Below are 18,588 nucleotides of genomic sequence, written 5' to 3'. Positions count from 1 at the left end.
CCCAGAACTTCCATATTCTCGGTAGCTGTTTTGCTAGCTTTGGCTACAGTCCTTTTGGCACAGGGGCAAGGACTTTAGACAGCAAAGGGAGGGGGAGGCTGACTTGGAAAAAGCAGGTGACTGACCAGTTGAACTGCCTGGCTGCTTGATGCTTGCTAACGCTTCCCTCCCACTACTACCACAGGTGAATGGCGCTACCTTGTACTTGCCTTTCGGCTTGGAGAGTAATGGCATGTGGGTGTACAACCATGGTGAAAATGTGGTGATCCGAACAGACTTTGGATTGTTTGTCTCCTTCGATCAGCTCTATCATCTTATCGTCATGGTGCCTGAATCCTACCAGGGCCAGACCTGTGGTCTGTGCGGCAATTACAATGGCAATTCCAGTGATGACCTATTCCTACGCAATCTCCATCCCTCCACCACTATCGCCACCTTTGCGGCTGGCTGGAGAGTGGAGGATCCGACGGCAGCCTGCACCGAGGACTGTGCTGCTTTCAGGTGTGGAACTTGCCGGGAGAGCCGGAAGGCCAGTCACGTGCACGCCAGCCAGTGTGGCATCCTGCAAGCTCCACACGGCCCTTTCAGTGCCTGCTACTCCACTATCAACCCTACCATCTTCTTCAACAACTGCGTGCATGACCTCTGCAAAGCGAGAGGAAACCCTGTTATCCTATGCCGGGTGATCCATGGCTACGTCACTGCCTGCCAAGCCGCTGGCATCAAGGTCAATCCCTGGAGGACTCAGACATTCTGCCGTAAGTACTCCCACCCCCCACTTCCCAAAGAGACGCTGTCCGTCGTGCAAGGTCCTAAGCATCCCATCTGCAAGACTTCTGTCAACCTGCATCTGTCAACCCTAGCATTGAAGTGCTTTCTTATAGTCATGCACAATGGCATATACCTGTACATGAGTTATCAGTTGGTTTCCCCATAAACTCCCCTGGGTGACTCAGTCATGGCATCTGGGACATACCCCAGGAGTGGCACCCCCTCAAGGATTGGAACTGCCAGAGGCCCCCCAACACATCTCCTTGCAGGACTCATCTTGCCAAAGGCACCATTTGCTGAAGCATACATGTCTGTCTTGTCATGCACCTGCACTGCTCACCTGCTTGGAAATCCCAAGATTCCAGGGAGTGGAGTGTTGAGCTAATAAAGCTAATAAATCATCATCATCATCACCTATCCAGCCCAACACCCCTTGCTAATATTAATTCCTTTACGTCCTCCTTTCCTCCATCCCCATCATATAATAACCTATCCTCCATCCTTCCTTGCAGCGGCGAAATGCCCAGTCAACAGTCACTACGAACTCTGCGCCAACACTTGCCCCACCGATTGCAAAGAGGCCTCCAGCATTATCAGGTGTCCCAGCAACTGTGCTGAAGGTTGCCAGTGCAACAGGGGCTACTTCATGGCCGGGTACCACTGCGTACCCGTCAGCCAATGCCGGTGCTTCCGCAAGGGCGTGTGGTTCAAGGCAAGTGACCAGCACACTGTGGATGCGCGGGGAATGTTCGGTGAGAGGGTCATGTGTGGGACAAAGGAGACAGGTCGGGCGCAATCACTCCCAAGTGGCTTTCTCCCCATACCGATTGCCCACCAACTTTTCTCCATTCTTTCCATCCCTGTTCTGTTGTCTTGCTTTAAAAATATTGGCACATTTCCAGCCACTCTCAGGGCAGTAGCGTAGCTAGGCCGGGGCTGGGGGGGCAGTCCAATGCTCCCCCTCTATGATGGAGAGGAAGTTTCCCGTCATCTCCATTGGGGTATGTGACAGCCCTTACCTGGCAGCAAGTGGAAGCTCCTCTGTGGTTGTATACGCTGTCCACCCAGTTTCTGAGAGGTGCCGGATTGCATGAGAGGCTGAGCTCTTGCCCCCCACAGCTTTAATCTCTCCAGTAACAGGCACACACTTGTTAGTATACAGGGAGAGACTTAGGCTTGACCTGAAGCAGTGAGAGCTCAGCTTCCACTGAGATTGCACAGGTGTGGCAGCTTCCGGGAAGCCCCCAGAATGCTTTGCGCCACTTGAGCAAAGTGCTGGCCCAGTCGTTCACTTCTCTATCACAGACTCAGTTGTGTTTCAACCTGCAGGTCGGAGTGAAGACCATCACAGCCAATTGCACAGAAGAATGTATCTGTCGCCGGCAAGGTCAGGTGGAGTGCAGACCGCTCCCGTGTGCCGCTGGAGAGATGTGTGTCTTGAGGAACGCCAAGTGGAGCTGCGTTCGACAGGAGGGTCACTGCACTATTGCCCACAGACACACCTTCACCTCTTATGATGGCATCTCTGGGAATATTCCCCCAGATGGGTCCTATGAGATCTCCTCGCTCATTGACACAAAGGCTGAGCACTGGTTCCGTGTGGTGGGGAAGCTACACAAGTGTTCTACGTGCTGGACGCCTGCCGTGGAGGCCGTCACTGTCTACTTCCACAACCTTACTGTGCTGGTGAACCAAAATGGAGTTGTCTCAGTAAGAAACAGAAAGTGGCCCCCATCAGGACTCACGTTCTATCCCCCTTTTCTGCCTTTATCTCTTTCTTTATCCATTCCTTTCTATAGCCCAGCAGCTCCCACACTGTGAATCGTGACCCACCAATGGTTAGCAAGTCCATTTTTCATGGGTCATAAAGGAGCATTCAGCAGGTTGCAGTCCCCCCCCCCCATGAGCATCTGGGCCTGCTGTGCCAACCTGATCCCAAATGTGCTCAAACAGACCAGGCAGCTGCTGCTATGGCACAAGGCACAAAGTGCGCAAAGTGGCGCAAAACTGGCACTGAGGCCAGCTGCGCTGAGCGGCTGCTATCCCTTGTGCTGGACGGGCTGGGATGTATTACTCCCATCTTGTCAGCACAGCACTGGAGAGGCTGGACAACCCACAAACAGCTAGTCTCCCTTCCTCCCATGGACTGGCAAAAGGGGAGGGTGGAGATGGGAATGAGGGCGATGGAAAGCTTTTTGGACTGGAAGTGGGTTGTGGCCAAGACCTTTTTGGAGTGGAAGTGGGGTACTGAGACCTTTTTGGACCAGGAGCGGGTCATAGTGCTAAAAAGTTTGGGAAGCCCTGCTATAGCTTATTCTTCACCTAAGATAATGTGAATAAGGCTGCAATCCTATCCATGCTTTCCTGGGAATAAGTCCCATTGACTATTATGGGATGTACTTCTGAGCAGACATGCACAGGATTAGGCTCTAACTCTGCAGGACTCTTACCTGGAAGTAAGTCTCATTTAACTCAATGGGTCTTATTTCTGATATAGAACTACACTGCGAATAACAAATAACAACTTCCTTCCCCAAATCAGCCCTTCCATCTCCCACTCTTTCCACCTAGTTGCCTATTCTCTATCTATCTATCTATCTATCTATCTATCTATCTATCTATCTATCTATCTATCTATCTATCTATCTATCTCAGATTGCTACAACATGTTCTTGTCTTATGCATTATGGGTGGACTCTATAGAAGTCCCTGGTTCAGCATTTGCAATCTATATTAGACAGGATGAATTTACAACATGTGATGGGAGAAAAGGGAGTGGTTCAGTTTGAAAGATGGGACAGAAATTTGACGTTGATGTGAAGTGTGGCAGGGAGCCAGTGTGGACGCTTAAGGACTGGGATGTAATCATAACAAAGAGGAAGAGCTTTGTGAGTTTGAACAGAGTTACTATCTCTGATCTTGCAAAAACAACCACTCACCTTCTCATGAAACAGTGATCAGTTAGCCATGGCTATCATCCATACGTCTACTTATCCTGGCTTCCTCCCAAAAATTGTTCCTTTTTTTTCTCCGTGTGGCTTGTGTGTTACAGGTGAATGGATACCTAGTGCATCTCCCAGTCCAGCCTTCCAAAAACGTATCGGTGAGTCTGACCCAGGAAGTGGTGACTGTGAGGTATGGCTCACAATTCCGGGTTCTCTTCGGCACCAACGGAGACGTGACAGTGGTCATCAGTGCAGACCTGGCTAATAAAGTATTCAGATCTTGTGGGAACTTCAATGGTAATGGTGACGATGACCTGCTGTTACCCAATGGTCAGGTAGCACACACCATTACAGAAGTCATCAGTCACTGGAGAGTCACAACTATAGCACAGCAGGGTATGTGAGTTTAAGCATACCTCCATTTTCCAAACACCCACAGACACCTATGTTGGCTGAGCTCCTTTCTGCATCACAGTTAACCCATTTTTGTCCGGCCCACAGGTGTACACATTTGATCCCTGTTGTGTATATGCGCTGAGCAAAAATGGTTTAATATAAAAATGAAATAAGAAATTTTCAAGCTCTATAACTATTTACCCGGTATAATTAGAGAGAGCACTGGATTAAAACCTAAGTTTAATGGTCACGGTGAGTAAATACATTGACAAATTTAAATTCTTCTTAAATATGGCGGCTCTCAAACATCTCTCTTGTGGCTCTCAAACACCTGAAGTTTATTGTATGTGGCTCTTACGTTAGGCAAGTTTGGCCACCCATGATATAGTGTGCCCTTCCCCCCCCCCCAAAAGAAAACCCACCATCATTCATTGGAGATGATGACTTCCAGCGGTTAATGAGTCAATCCAGCCCACAGTTCTGCCTATTCATAGTTACAGTGGGTCCATTAAGATTGCTATCTCTTGAAGGTCAGAACAATGTCCATATCTAGTTGAGTATCCCTTGACCCTAAACTTTACAAAGTCTGAGGATTCGGAATCCAGGTGTTTCGTATTCAAGTGACTGAATATCTCCTTAGTTTTAGCTACTGCAAAAATCCACGCCTATGGAACCCAGAACTGAGGTCGGCCTTTGGAAGTGTCAACCAGTCTCAGACGTGCTCTCTAAACATGTATCTTGGCAGAGATGCTTTGGACCTGCCTGTGTTTGAAAGAAAGGGCAGGCACCTGGTCTTGTAAGCACCATGCAACACCTCCTCTTGTAGCTACATTGACTCGAAAGTGCCTGGGGTTGTCCAGACCAATCGAGATCGTACATAGCTTAGATCAAGAACCCCTGATTTCTTGAATTTGCGTTGTTTGACATTTTCCACATTTAACTCAAAAGTGTCACATAAAATGCTCAGAGGGAACTCTACAGACTTGGAAGTGGGACAGCTCATCGGTTTTAGATGCCATCCTGGGCGTTCCATACTGAAGGACTATCTACAACTTACATACAAACAAAAAATTACTATTGGATCAAGGTTATACAGCTAGCTTTGGGGCAGGGCCACCACTGTCAAGACACTGTACTGTGCACTTCAACATTTGTGGAAGCTGTACAATCTTGAACTGACAAAGAGTTTGTATATGGCAGAGAAACATGAATTGCCACATGGTGGCTTCCCATTCCATATGCAGTGTCAAAACCGAATTGCCTCTCTCATCATCATCATCATCATCATCTCCATCACCCTCCTAACCTTGGATGCTGAGGGAACCTGGAGAAAGTCCTCAGATGAAGAATGAAGGGGTTCAGGAAGGCTTGTGTGGAAGAAGGTGGACCAGCAATTATTTATTTACTTAATAAAGTGGGCCCTCGGTATCTACTGGGGATTCATTCCAGTACCCCCTGTGGATACCGAATTCTGTGGATAATTAAATCCACAGGAGGCTCTCAGAGGACCTCTTGGATACAATGGGAAGCTTCTTCCAGTAATGTTCAGGAGGTGTTCTAAGATGTGGGGAGACTGTGCATGGCCTCCCCAGGCCTCAGAAGGCCTTCCAGGCATGATTGGAAGGCACTTCCCATTGTTTCTGAGAGGTCTTGTGAGACCCTCTAGCCACTGGCCCCCTGTGCATTAAATACCCCACCTTTCCTCCACCATGTGGGTACCTAAGATGGTGATTTGATAGACTCTAAAATGTTTAGCATTGCGTAGGTAGTAACCACCCCCTTGAATTATTCATGGGAATGGATTAGAAGCCAGTGTAGCTGCTTAAGTAGGATAGCCAGTTCCAGGCAACACCCTCATAGCTGTGTTTTGTATTAACTGAAGTTTCTGACAGCCAATCTCAACTGCACAATGAAGTTGTAATGCAACAGGTTGAATTGGGTGTCAAATTTGCTAGAAGAACGAATAAAAAGCTTTTGTTCAGAAGCGTTGGCTTTGTGTTCACCCATCTTCTGGTTTCTGTTGGGCTTACAAAATTGAAAGGCACAAGTCTCCAGGGGACTGAGAAGAAGGATCTCAGAAGGAGGCACGGCTGATCTGATATTGATCTCACATTGGCATTGATACTAATCAGTCAAATAATATGGGATTGTCAGAACTTCCTACTGCTCCTCTTTCCAGTTCTTCCGCCACCGTCTGGTGTGCTCCCTGGGGCATTTGGTGGGCCGCTGTGAGATACAGGAAGCTGGACTAGATGGGCCTATGGCCTGATCCAGTGGGGCTGTTCTTATGTTTTTAACTACAATTCCCAGGAAGCCTTGCAGGTCTTCTTGTTATCAGGTGTGCTCCCTGGGGCATTTGGTGGGCCGCTGTGACATACAGGAAGCTGGACTAGATGGGCCTATGGCCTGATCCAGTGGGGCTGTTCTTATGCTCTTATGTTCTTAAGGCTAACATGATCAGGGCTTCTTGGCAGCTCAGCCCTTCCACAGGTGGTCCACCTAGATTTTCTTCAGCCCTGTAGATCAGGGGTGCCCAAACCCCAGCCCGGGGGCCACTTGTGGCCCTCGGGGACTCCCAATCTGGCCCGCAGGGAACTCCCAGTTTCCAATGAATCTCTGGCCCTCCGGAGACTTGCTGGAGTTCGTGCTAGCTGAACGCAACTGTTCTTAGTGTGAGGGTGAGTGTTCGACCTCTTGCGTGAGCTGTGGGACGAGGACTTCCTCCACTGCTTGCTGTTTCACATCTGTGATACAGCAGCAGCAGCAGTGAAGGAAAGGCTGGCTTTGCTTTATGCAAGGCCTTTTATAGGCCTTTTGAAGGCTACTGCTTAAGCCTTCATTCATTCGTTCATATAAGTTCCATCTCTAATATATTCATTTATGTAAATCTATTCAAATTTTAAATGTAAATTAATTCTTTCTTTTTTTCCCCAGCCCTTGATACAGTGACAAAGAGATGATATGGTCCTCCTGTCAAAAAGTTTGGACACCCCTGCTGTACACCAATCTGACCACTGGGGGCTTCTTTTTTCTTGTAGCTTCTGGTTTCTTTCCCTGTCCAGCTGTGCTTTTGGATGGAAATATTGCATTAGCTGCCTGAAGCTGTTTGTGGGTTCTTGAATTTCATGATCAGTCAGGTCATTCTTTTTAAAATCAGGCATGCTCATCTTTGGCAGGTTTATAGCATGATCCTTCACATGAGGCACGAAACTGTAAAACACACCATTTCTTAGTAGATTTTATACAGTGTAAAACCGACGTAAACTACACATACCATCTGAAATTAACAGGAGATTATCACACACCAATGAAGTGATTTGTGGGGCCCTCTCACTTGATGCCCCCTTGATGGCCTGAGATTTTTTTGGTCTCAGGGATGTCTGCAGCAGTCACATTTTAGGTTGCATGCCTGGAGCTTGCACTGGGGTACAGGGTGAAACCTTTGCACCTTCCCCCCTGTGACTTCAACAGGCCCCTGGTTTACCTTCCTCACTGAACCGCTGCAGGAAGCCAATCTCTTGCTTTGCCAATGATCATACATGAAAAGAGCTATCTGGGCACTTTGGAACATTTAAAGATATTGGTGTGGTCCCTGAATGAGGACCTGGTTATTCAGTACAAGAGAAGTTGGCCGGATCAAGTGCCAGCTGAATCCTCCAAGCCGTTGGCAGTGGGAATGCCATTGCGGCCTGGTAAAAGGCTTTTCCCAGGGCCCTCAGCAACCTGGCACTGCCATAGGTCCAGGAACAGCTGGCTTGAAACCAGGGTTTGCAATGCAATTTGGGTATCGATATACTTAAGGCCACACCAGCACTTCCTGTCAAACCAAGAACGTAATCTTTACTCAGTGTGCGGTTGGTCTGTGGAACTCCTTGCCACAGGATGTGGTGATGGCATCTGGCCTGGATGCCTTAAAAAGGGGATCGGACAAGTTTCTGGAGGACAAATCCATTATGGGTTACAAGCCGTGATGTGTATGTGCAACCTCCTGATTTTAGAAATGGGCTATGTCAGATGCAAGGGAGGGCACCAGGATGTGGTCTCTTGTTGTCTGGTGTGCTCCCTGGGGCATTTGGTGGGCCGCTGTGAGATACAGGAAGCTGGACTAGATGGGCCTATGGCCTGATCCAGTGGGGTTGTTCTTAGGAGCTGTATGGGAGATGCATGACATGTTAGGATGGCACCCAAAATTCCACTGGGGCACATAAATTAGCAAACAGTTGTTTTTGTAGGCGTTTTAGAGCTGCAGTTTTCAACCACTGCACCATGGCACATCAGTGCGCCACAAATGGTCTGCAGGTATGCCATGGGGATTTTGGAGGAGGGTCATTTATTGGTAGGGCCATTGGGGGATGTGAGCCCCCCCACCAGCAATGTGGTGTCCCTTGTCAATTGTCCAAAAAAAAAAAAAAATTAAACTGCTGTTGTGCCCTGAAAATTTTAGTGCCATGTGCTGTGAGTAGAAAAAGGTTGAAAACTGCTGCTTTTGAGGTTTGGACAAGAGGGCATGTGGACACAGTAGAGTTAAAGGGGTTCACTAGCCCTCATCCAACAATCTCCTTCTTAAAAGAAACTTTGGTGCGGTGACATCATTAGGGGGTGCTGGCCGCGCTGGGTGACTGTGCACTGGGTGACTGGGTGCAGTCATATTGAGTGGGTCAATTTGTGTTCTGGTCACGAAAAGGAGACCGGATTCCTTGACATGCTAAATGACTGTGCCTTAGGCACGTGGAGGTGGACGTTTGTGGCAAGTATGATTAATAATAATAATAATAATAATAATAATAATAATAATAATAATAATAATAATAATAATAAACTTTATTTATACCCCGCCCTTCTCCCCAAAGGGACGCAGGGCGGCTTACAACATGTTAAAAACAGATTAAAACATAATTTAACAACAGATTTTTAAAAAAATGTATTAAAACACATTAACAGATACCATAAAAACAGTAGTCAGATAAAAAGTCAGATAAAAAGAGCAAAAAGCAGCAGATCATAGAGGAATCAGGCCTGTAAAAATACTAAAAGATGTAAAAAAGATGTTAAAAAGGCCATGAACTCAGAAGGCTTGTTTAAACAAAAGGGTCTTCAGGCCTCGCCGAAAAGTCTCAAGAGAGGGAGCCATTCTCAAGTCAAGGGGAAGGGAGTTCCATAACGTTGGTGCCACTACTGAGAAGGCCCTGTCTCTTGCTGCCGCCCCACGTACCTCCTTAGACAGCGGCACTTGTAAAAAGGCCTTCTCTGATTACCTAAGAGGACGAGCCGGATTGTACAGAAGTAGGCGATCTCTAAGATACCCTGGCCCAGAGCAGATAAAAGTGCCCCTCTGTGAGATCCACAGCATCCCATGGTTCAGGGAAATGGGTAAGGATGTTCGAATTCCACCCACCTGCATTGGGGAGTGGGGAAAGTGGAGATTTAAAAGACCAGACCATGAAATCTCTCTCTCTCTCTCTCTCTCTCTCTCACACACACACACACACACACACACACACACACACAGGGGTGTTGTGAGGAATAAATGGTGGGGATGACGACAACACACCATGTATACTTCACTGAACTCCTCAAAGTGAAGAAGAAGAAGAAGAAGAAGAAGAAGAAGAAGAAGAAGAAGAAGAAGAAGAAGAAGAAGAAGAAGAAGAAGAAGAAGAAGAAGAAGAAGAAGAAGAAAACTCTACTCCAATGTACAGGTCAGGCCCATCCATGAGGCCAACTGAAGTGGTCACCTCAGGAAGCAGGCTGGTGAGGAGCATCCGTCTCTGTCCGCCTACCTGCCCCCACTGACCCTCCTTCTCCTTCCACTCCCTGAATTGGAAAAGGAAGAGGGTGACAGAAAGGAAGAGGAGACATGGAGGAGGAGGGGAGTGCTGAGCTAGAACATTGGAGAATGGGGGGAGTAGAGGCTGGCACATCGTCAGGCAAGGGGGGGCAGTATTTGGCATGCTGTCTCAGGAGGTTTGGGGCCTGGCTTGCTCCAGATGGTGTGTTGACTGATGGTGATTGTGGGCATGGTCAGTTTTAATGGCTTCTGTTTCTAGCGAAACCTGATGGTGTCCTCTAGAGTGCTGCCATATTTGTTTTAAGAAACCAAACATTTGTAATAATGCTAGCCAAGGTGACAACCACAAACCTGTGGAGTTCCCTTCTGAATTGTTGCTGAATCAGTCATCACTCACCCTCACGAAATGGCATTTCGATCTGCTCATGGTGACGGTGTATCCATAAACCTCGACATTCACCATCCCCACACAGGAGACACGTTGACTCCCCCTGTTCTCATTCTTGGCAACGATATGGAACGACGGGAGCCCCCCAGTTGCATAACCACATGCCTTGACAACCGTGTACTTGCAAGTGCCTTGGAAGTCATAATCGCTTCCGTCAAAGGTGTGGTAGTGTGGGTCACCCCATGCCCAGCAGGTGGCTTCGGAAGAGGGCACGTATCGCGGTTCATCATTAATCATCACGCAGACGGTGGCTGAGTGGTCTAAGGTGCTGGATTAAGGCTCCAGTCTCTTCAGGGGCTTGGGTTCGAATCCCACCGCTGCCATAAAAACGTTTTGGCAGTAAATGTTACCCTGCACATGCCCAATCTTGTCTGATCTCAGAAGTTAAGCAGGGTCAGGCCTGGTTAGTACTTGGATGGGAGACCGCCTGGGAATACCGGGTGCTGTAGGCTTATACCATGATCTCGGAAGCTAAGCAGGGTCAGGCCTGGTTAGTATTTGGATGGGAGACCGCCTGGGAATACCGGGTGCTGTAGGCTTATACCATGATCTCGGAAGCTAAGCAGGGTCAGGCCTGGTTAGTATTTGGATGGGAGACCGCCTGGGAATACCGGGTGCTGTAGGCTTATACCATAGTCTTTCGAGACTGAAGGTTGCCAACCAACTGTGCACAGCACACTGGCGCAATGTGGCATCTGATCACCTGAGACTAGGAAAGAGAACACCATTTGTCAGTCCTATGGACAATGGAGTTGCTGGGGGAGGCGCAGGGGGTGTAGGCCACACCAGGTGATGCGCACAGGGGAGAACATCACTACTGGCCAAATTTTTTTAAATCTTGGTATTTCTGAATAATTCCATCTTGTTATACATTTGATGCATAATTTAATTTAGAATGCAATGAAAAAAAACCACGTTGAAATGTATCTATTCTATCAAAAGTTATAGCCAAAATACCAAAGGGGCGGGGCAATGGTGCATCATCATGGCATTGCCCCGCCCCCAATGCATGGGAGGAAGTTCATCATGGCGGTGACACGCTGGCCTCCCACACCAGGTGACACAAGCCCCAGTGATGCCACTGCCTATGCAAAAGGCAGTTTAAAAGAAAGAAAAAGGAATTTCATCAAACTTTAAAAATTCAGCAAAGTTCAGAACCCTCAAACTTAAAGCATTTTTTTTCAAATTTTTTTTCAAATTATGGAATTTAATTTATAGGAACAGTTAAAGAAAACATAAAACCCAATTCCACTGAAGTCCTGCTTAAGTTGGTGTTTTGCCAAATTCCCAGTCCACGCTTTGCCTGGGGAAACTACGCCCACTTTCAGCTAATTAGCTCCCCTTCTTTCCCCAACAAAGGCCCTAGTTCTGCCCTGCAGCACTGCTGGACCCCACCACCAGGGCAGCTTGCCTGTTTAACCTGCAGAGGTCCTCCTTCCTCCCCTCTTCTGCCAGCAGCTTCTCCAGCCACCACAGCAACACCTTGGTCCTCACCAGGTCTTGGGAGTCGTAGCCACACACCAATCCCCAGTGACACCAGAAGTCTCTGTTCCAGGAACCCTCAGAAGTCCACTCACCCATCTGTGCATTAGTCAGTCCGTTGGTCAGTCAGCAGATCCAGTAGTTCAATAGCCAGTCCATAGTTCAGCCATTTTCAACCACTGTGCCGTGGCACACTGGTGTGCCGCAAGTGGTCCACAGGTGTGCCACAGGAATTTGGGGGAAGGTAATTTATGAATAGGGCCAATGGGAGATGCGAGTCCCAGTGGCAGCATGGAGTGCCTTGTCAATTGTCAACAACCTGGTGGTGTGCCTTGACCATTTCAGTGCCTTGTCAGTGTGCCGGGAGATGAAAAAGGTTGAAAATCACTGCCATAGTTCCTCACTCCATTAATCCATCAGTTTAGTTCTCTCTCCTCCAAGCTTCTGCTCTCTCAATCTCTCCAAACTCCTTCCTTCTACGGCACCAAACTCTCCCTTCTTCAGGTGCTGCTTTTATTCCTTAATGACCTTGTTGCATCTAGTGGCTGCACTATACCCACTGCTATTTAGAGCCCTGGGGTTAACCCTATGCTTGCCTGCCAGAGCAAGGGGCCACTGTTGACACCACACCCCATCTCCTGGGGGGATCTTGTGCATTTCCATTACAGTTGGTTACAAGACCATTGCATCCTAGACAACTGTGTCCCATCCAATTTATGGACCCCTGCCTGCTTTCATCAGTAGAACCACTTACGCACACGGCCTGTCTTCTCTGCATTTGCATTAATACTCACCCCAAAATACTGAGTTCCAGACCAAGAAGATGAGGAAGCTTGTCCTCCCCATGGCTACACAAAGAGAGAGAAAAGTTGCCATTAAATTGGCTCTCTTGGATTTCCTTTGAAGAACCCAACAAGACAGAAGCAAATATGGAAGTCAATCATGTTTCCATCCCATACCACCTGCATGCCATGTTGCTGCCATCTCCAGAAAGGACCAATGAGAACTTGAGAACTAATTTCAGAATACTATCTCTGTTTAATGGACCTGAGCTTCAACAGCAACAACAAAAAGCCCTAGAACATCCTTCATTAGATGCATGATGTGCAAAGGAATTCTTGTTAGTGGCTGAGCTATGTAGCAGTCCATCTTATCCTGTAGCACAGTTTCCAAAATGTATACCCTGGTGCCTCCAAGAAGTTTAGTTTATTTATTTATTTTTCACATTTTTATATCGTCCTTCCTTCAAAAAGCTCAGGGTGGTGTATATAATCCCTCTCCTCCTTTTGTCCTCACAACCACCCTGCAAGGTAGGTGAGCTTTGGAGAGAGAGTGACTGGCCCAAGGTCACCCAGGAAGCTTCATGACTGGGCAGGGATTTGAACCTGGATCTTCTGGGTCGAACTCCCAACTCCAGAACCACTCCACCTTCGTGGCAGTTGGGAAGTCCACCCTAATATTTTTTGGCACAAATTCCAATTGGCAAACGATAAATTATTGAAAGACAGGGGACGACAAAAATAAGCACACTTGTGTATCACCGTGTGCAGGTCATTCTGTACAGTTATCGCTGTGAAGGGCTTAACAGTGCAGTCCTATACGTTACTCAGAAGTGAGACCCACTGAGTTGAACGGGACTTGCTCCCTAATAAGTTTGTAAATTTGCATCGCAACTGCTATGATGAGAAATCCCCTGTCCTTTTTCAGTACGGACGGCTCCCTGTACTGGTGCCAGCCTGGGCAACTAATCCATCTGTCTGAGCTGATGTCACATGCTTTTGACGGATGAGAAAGAAAGCCGTAAATCAGGGTTCCTCCAGGATTAAGAAACAACTGTGCAAGCATTTGTAGCATTGCTATATAGAATATCTGCCCAGAAACAAGCACCGAAACATACTGGCAGCCTTGCTACGTTAAATGCAACTTCGCCATGCTGCTAGCCCACTCCCCTCATTGCAGACATGCTTCCTAGAAATTTAGGCATTCTGGCTTTCAGCATCACTTATCATCCATGCTGTATCCGTCGGGTGCCTTTTAATTGATTTGTTTACTGAATCCCACTTTATCCTAAAAATTTGGGGCAGTTTACAGCATATTTAAAAAAAAAAAATCATTTTTCAAAAAATCTGCCCATATTTTAAATTTTGCAACATTTCCGGACTGGAGTCTGGCTCAAAAGTTTGAAATGCGTAATGTGCTTTGCTTGTGAGATGCCATTTTTACGGGAGACTTCAAAATATGCATTGAAAAGTGACATTTGGTGGAAGTGTAAGGGGCAATAAGCATGGCCCAAAGGGAATTTTTCTGATGCTTATCTTGTTGCAGGGAACGGGAAGGTAGACAAAGGCACCCCTGTAGCCAAAATGAGCCTTTGTCCATAAGCAAGTTCTGTTTTCATTGGCTCATAGAAAGCTGCCTTGAATTGAATCTGACTGTTGGTCCATCTCGGTCAGTATCCCAATCGCCCAATTAAAAAGGTGATCGGAGTTTGTTTGGCCTGGCCAGGACACGAGAGTCCCTCCCCAAGGGGGAGGGGAAGGGGGCTACGGCTGCCTTTAAAAGGGCACGAGACCCAGCCCTCTTCCTCCTTTGCACGTGGGCACTGTGGGACTACCCACCCGCCCGCCCTAGAGGCAGTCTGAGTTTAACTGGTCGCCGTTTGGAGCCGGGTAGGAATTTTTTGCTGCCTGCCAAGATTGGCTGAAGGACAGGCAGTTTTTTCGCCTACCCCAGACTGTTATGGGCTAGGGGGTTACACCCCCCTCTGTTTGCAAGCTGCCATTGGTCACTTTAAGAGGGCAGGTAGTGCAGGTTAGGAGGCGTGAACGGGACTTTGGCATGCACCTTCAGATGGCATAGGCAGGGCAGAACCCTATTTCAGTCCTTAGGGGCTAGGCGGCACAAGGACGTAGATGGGGCCCTGGCCAGGACCGCGGGGCACACCTCAGAGGCTCAGCGGCTCGAGATGGCGCAGTCCACGGTCCAGCTGCCTTCCCCTTAAGGGACAGACATGGATGAGACATGCCGCCCAGCAGCGGGGCGCGACTTGGAGTCAGGTGCATGCCCACCTGGGGGCAGAGGTTTCTGGTACCGCCCAGAGGTCCCTCCCCGCACCACAGGGGCTTTTGCTGCCTCGGTTGCTGCAGGTCTCAGCCTCTGTTTCTCTTGCTAATGTGAAATAAAGTGGCCCTTTCTCCCATATCTGTTGTCTCGAGTGTTCATTGGACAGTGCGGAAACAATTGACACACTGACTGTTAGCAGCTTTTCAGGGTTTCAGACAGGAAATTTTTTCAGCAGTATCTGGAGATCTCAGGCAGTGAACATGCAGCCTTCTGTATGCAAAGCACATGCCCTACCATTGAGCTACAACCAGGGTCAGCCTATCCATGAGGCCTGCAGTTTTCAAACTCTCCGGGAGTTTGAAACCCACAGTAAGTCTTTGCGGGGGAGGCAGCAGGGGCAGGGGGAAGGCAGGATCGCGTCGCTCAGGGGGCTGCAGGGACTGGAATGCACTCACCAGTCCCTGCAGCAGCCATCCCTGTGTGCGGGGAGCTGATGATGGAGTCACCCATAATGTTCCCTCCCTAAGCTGCTGACAGGGTACAGCAGAGCAACGTCAGTACTTAGGTGCTTGGAGCTCAAGGACACCACAGAGATTTCTTTGTTGGACTATGTTGGAGAACAATCTGCTGCCAATGATTTCCACCGACTTCAGGAGCACGACGTGTGCCATCATGCCATTGTGCACCATTACCTTTCTCTCCGATCCCTGCCGCGCGCAGCGACGGCAAGAAATGGAGACGGTCACTGTGGTGAAGTCAAAGTAACCAGTGATCTGTAGCTCCCCAGCATTCTGCAGATAGGTTGTAATAAACTCTGTGCTCAGGCTCCCGCCTTGGTAAGTACCTGTCAAGGAAAGTTAGAAGAGGACATCAAGAAATGATGACCAGGGAGAGCTTAAGGATGATCCACCTCTCAGGTGGATAAAACCACAATCATCTGATCAATCAATGGATTTTAGATCTCTCCGTGACTTCAAGCACCTCCCACATCAACAATCATACAGCAACCCTTTGCAAATCCTTCCAAGGTAACTAGGGTCAAAGGAAATTTCCAAGCCTTTCTCCTTTAAAAAAGACTTATCCCAGAGCAGAGCAAAGACCTGGTAGCAAAGTCTCCCTCCTCTTTGTTCATATACCAAACCGTAATGCCATGAGCTGCTGAAGATCTTTGGCAGAGTGTGCGGTGACAGCTGCATTGGCAAAGTCACGCAGACATTTCAGCTGGACTTTGGACTTTGCTCTCAGTCTGGAGAGGTTGAAGAGCTTTCAGTCTGATCTGGTCCAGAGATAGATGCCTTCTGTTGCAGTTCCAAAGGCCTGCTACAGCAGGACAGCGAAGAAAATCCCAAACAAGGTTGGTGCAAGAACACAGCCCTGCTTCACTCCGCTTCGGATGTCAAAGGGGTCTGACGTGGAGCCATTGAGAATAAGACAGCTAATATTGTAATGCCATTGTACAAACTGATGGTAAGGACACACCTGAAGTATTGCATCCAGTTCTGGTCACCACATCTCAAAAAGGATATAGTGGAGATGGAAAAGGTGCAAAAGAGAGCAACCAAAATGATTACTGGGCTGGGGCACCTTCCCTATGGGGAAAGGTTACAACGTTTGGGCCTCTTCAGTCTAGAAAAGAGGTGCCTGAGGGGGGACATGATTGAGACATACAAAATCATACCAGGGATGGACAGAATGGTTAGAGAGATGCTCTTTTCCCTCTCACATAACACCAGAACCAGGGGACATCCACAAAAGGTGATTGTTGGGAGAATTAGGACAGACAGATGAAAATATTTCTTTACCCAGTGTGTAATTAGTTTGTGGAACTCTTTGCCACAGGAAGTAGTGATGGCATCGTGCCTGGATGCCTTTAAGAGGGGACTGGACAAATTTCTGGAGGAAAAGTTCATTACGGGTTACAAGTCATAGTAGGTATGTGCAAGCTCTTGGTTTTAGAGGCAGGCTGCTTCTGATTGCCAGATGCAGGGGAGGGCACCAGGACGCAGGTGTTGTCTTGTGTGCTCCCTAGGGCATTTGGTGGGCCACTGTGAGATACAGGAAGCTGGACTAGATGGGCCTATGGCCTGATCCAGTGGGGCTGTTCTTATGTTCTTAACTACAATTCCCAGGAAGCCTTGCAGGTCTCTTGTTATCTGGTGTGCTCCCTGGGGCATTTGGTGGGCCACTGTGAGATACAGGAAGCTGGACTAGATGGGCCTTTTGCCTGATCCAGCAGGGCTCTTCTTATGTTAAGCTCAAAGGAATTTTCAAGCTTGGGAGTACACCTGCCCCTTGGGTGGCATTTTAATTAGCCCCGAGAACTCATTTTCCAAAGCCAACCCCCAAATTGTCCAGCATCTCTACTCCTGAGCTATCAAATCAAGTGTTATTTGCCTGGCCTCTGCAGTGTTTTTAAAATTTTCCTCTAGATGGTGCCTTGGACTGTTCTCTGACACTGTTTAATGCATTCAGTCATGTCTTTTACGGGGCCTACCTCTGAGACTGGACATTGCTTGGGACTTTTGTCTTCCCATCCCCCCTTCATGTTCATTGCAGCTCTAAACTAAGTGCTGTCAACATAGGAGATAACGCATGAAAATGAAGGATATACAAATGGGATTCAAATAGGATTCAAATACTGAGAAAACCCCGATAGCGGCTAACCACTATGACCAAAAAAAAAATGCAGTGTTAGATCCAAGAACCAGTTCTGGGCTATAATATTTACAAGGACCAACGACTAGCAAAAATGTCAACAGACATGCATTGAATGAATTCCAGATATACAGTTGAAAACCTCTATCTGATAGCAGATGTCATTTGCCAGGGTAAGTCTCACCACAAACCTTCAGCGATTTCGAAACTTTTTCATCTCGTGGCACACTGAGAAAGTGCCAAAATTGTCAAGGTACACCATCCATTTGTTTAAATCAGGGGTGCCCAAACCCCGGCCCGGGGGCCACTTGCGGCCCTCAGGGACTCTCAATCAGGCCCTCAGAGAGCCTCCAGTCTCCAATGAGTCTCTGGCCCTCCAGAGACTTTTTTGAGCCCGTGCTGGCCCAATGCAACTGCTGTCAGCAAGAGGACGACTGTTCAACTTCTCACCTGAGCTGTGGACAAGGGTTCCCTCCACTACTTGCTGTTTCACATCTGTGATGCAGCAGTGGCAGTGAAGGAAAGGCTGGCCCTGCCTTGTGCAAGGCCTTTTATAGGCCTTGAGCTACTGCAAGACCTTCATTCATTCATATAAGTTCCATCTCTAATATATTCATTTATGTAAATTTATTCACATTTGAAATGTAAATTAATTCGGCCCCCGGACACAGTGTCAGAGAGATGATGTGGCCCTCCTGCCAAAATGTTTGGGCACCCCTGGTTTAAATAATTGACAAATTGCACATTGCATTGCCGGCCAGGAGCTCGTGTCCCCCAATGTCCCTACCAGGCCCATAGTCAGGATACTAGGGGTGGGTGGTCAACTAGTTTTTCAGTGCGAGCAATTATGTCGGGTATATATACTGTGTGTTGGCAACCTTCAGTCTCGAAAGACTCTGGTATCGTGCTCTGAAAGCTGGTTCTGGAACAGCGTCTAGTGTGGCTGAAAAGGCCGATTCGGGAGTGACAATCCCTTCCACACTGGGAGCAAGTGCAGTCTGTCCCTGGTCTGTCTCCCTGGCTGTGGGCCTTCCTTCTTT

At 48.0% G+C, this 18,588-nt stretch overlaps 1 protein-coding gene across 1 annotated transcript in view; it reads left to right on the top strand.

Annotated features, from left to right (window-relative positions):
* LOC136661526 (IgGFc-binding protein-like) overlaps positions 1-4,231 on the top strand; it is a 16,062-nt gene extending 11,831 nt beyond the window's left edge. The window contains exons 7-11 of the mRNA XM_066638810.1: positions 185-758; positions 1,284-1,483; positions 2,101-2,481; positions 3,824-4,112; positions 4,218-4,231. Of these exons, the coding sequence (XP_066494907.1) occupies positions 185-758; positions 1,284-1,483; positions 2,101-2,481; positions 3,824-4,112; positions 4,218-4,231 (1,458 nt within the window). The remainder of the gene's footprint in view (positions 1-184; positions 759-1,283; positions 1,484-2,100; positions 2,482-3,823; positions 4,113-4,217) is intronic.
* The last annotated feature ends 14,357 nt before the right edge of the window (positions 4,232-18,588 follow it).

The sequence above is a fragment of the Tiliqua scincoides genome, chromosome 10 (assembly GCF_035046505.1).
Source record: "Tiliqua scincoides isolate rTilSci1 chromosome 10, rTilSci1.hap2, whole genome shotgun sequence".
Classification (NCBI taxonomy): domain Eukaryota; kingdom Metazoa; phylum Chordata; class Lepidosauria; order Squamata; family Scincidae; genus Tiliqua; species Tiliqua scincoides.
The sequence above is the reverse complement of the archived record's forward strand: the minus strand, read 5'-3'. Positions and strand labels throughout refer to the sequence as shown.